Source organism: Protomyctophum parallelum (assembly GCF_964188405.1).
Source record: "Protomyctophum parallelum genome assembly, chromosome: 1".
Lineage (NCBI taxonomy): Eukaryota > Metazoa > Chordata > Actinopteri > Myctophiformes > Myctophidae > Protomyctophum > Protomyctophum parallelum.
Genome location: NC_139697.1, coordinates 62,038,783 through 62,039,765, shown reverse-complemented (window position 1 = coordinate 62,039,765; position 983 = coordinate 62,038,783). Strand labels below are relative to the sequence as shown.

At 44.8% G+C, this 983-nt stretch overlaps 1 protein-coding gene across 1 annotated transcript; it reads right to left on the bottom strand.

The window, feature by feature from the left end:
• Positions 1–489: 489 nt before the first annotated feature.
• Positions 490–957, bottom strand: LOC310879644 (histone H2A-like; the record flags this gene model as incomplete). The annotated part of the gene is made up of 1 exon (XM_083794435.1): positions 490–957. The coding sequence occupies one exon, from the start codon at positions 955–957 to the stop codon at positions 490–492; it is 468 nt and encodes a 155-aa protein (XP_083650561.1).
• Between the last annotated feature and the right edge of the window lie 26 nt (positions 958–983).

Sequence of the window (983 nt, the reverse complement as noted above, 5' to 3'; positions counted from 1 at the left end):
ATACTGTCAAATGACCATTCCTATAGTTATGGCAGAGGGTTTATTCCCCAGGTGCATCATTATAATTTGCCTCCAGTGTTACCCAAGCAATACGGGTAATCTGTACTCATTCCCATACAACAGGCACTGTAATGAGTCGATCCCTGAAAATAGAATTGCAGAGTTTGTTGAATCTGACTTAAATTTACTTCCGTATTATGTTGATAATAAATGTGGCTTCCACTACAGTTCATGTGATTAATACTCGCAGCACAAAAGTGTGGCCAGGACACCATTTACATGACATGTGTCAGGAGTCAGGACCCAATAATATTGACAACAGAAACAATAAAGTTGAATCATTTATTTAGAAAACTGAGTTCCAAAAGTGTGGCCAGGACACTCATTTACATGACATTTGTCAGGACCCAATAATATTGCCAACAGAAACAAGAGCAAAGAAAAGTGAGTTACAATTAAGACACATTCAAATGTAAAAATGTATAGTTTTTAAAATTCTTGTGATTCAGCAACTTTGGCTGAGCCACCATCATCATCCTCGTCATCCCTTGATGAAGTTGGTGCCCCTTTGAGTTTAGTCTTCTTGGGCAGAAGTTGTGCCTGGATGTTGGGTATAACACCTCCCTCAGAGATGGTGACTTTATCAAGGAATTTGGTCAGCTCCTCATCATTTCTCACTGCCAGGAGGATGTGGCGAGGAGCAATGCGGCGCTTGTTGTTGTCCCGGGCAGCATTTCCTGCTAGCTCCAAAATCTCAGCACAGAGGTACTCCAAGACAGCAGCCAAGTAAATGGGGGCGCCCGCGCCGATTCGGTGGGCATAGTTTCCCTTCTTCAGCAGCCTGTGGAGGCGACCCACGGGGAAGGTCAAACCTGCCCTCACAGAACGGCTGGTACTTGTGCTACCTTTGGCCTTGCCGGCCATGCCGGCAGCAAGCTTCTTCCCACGGCCAGACATTTCCTGAAGGACAAAAAAAACAAATG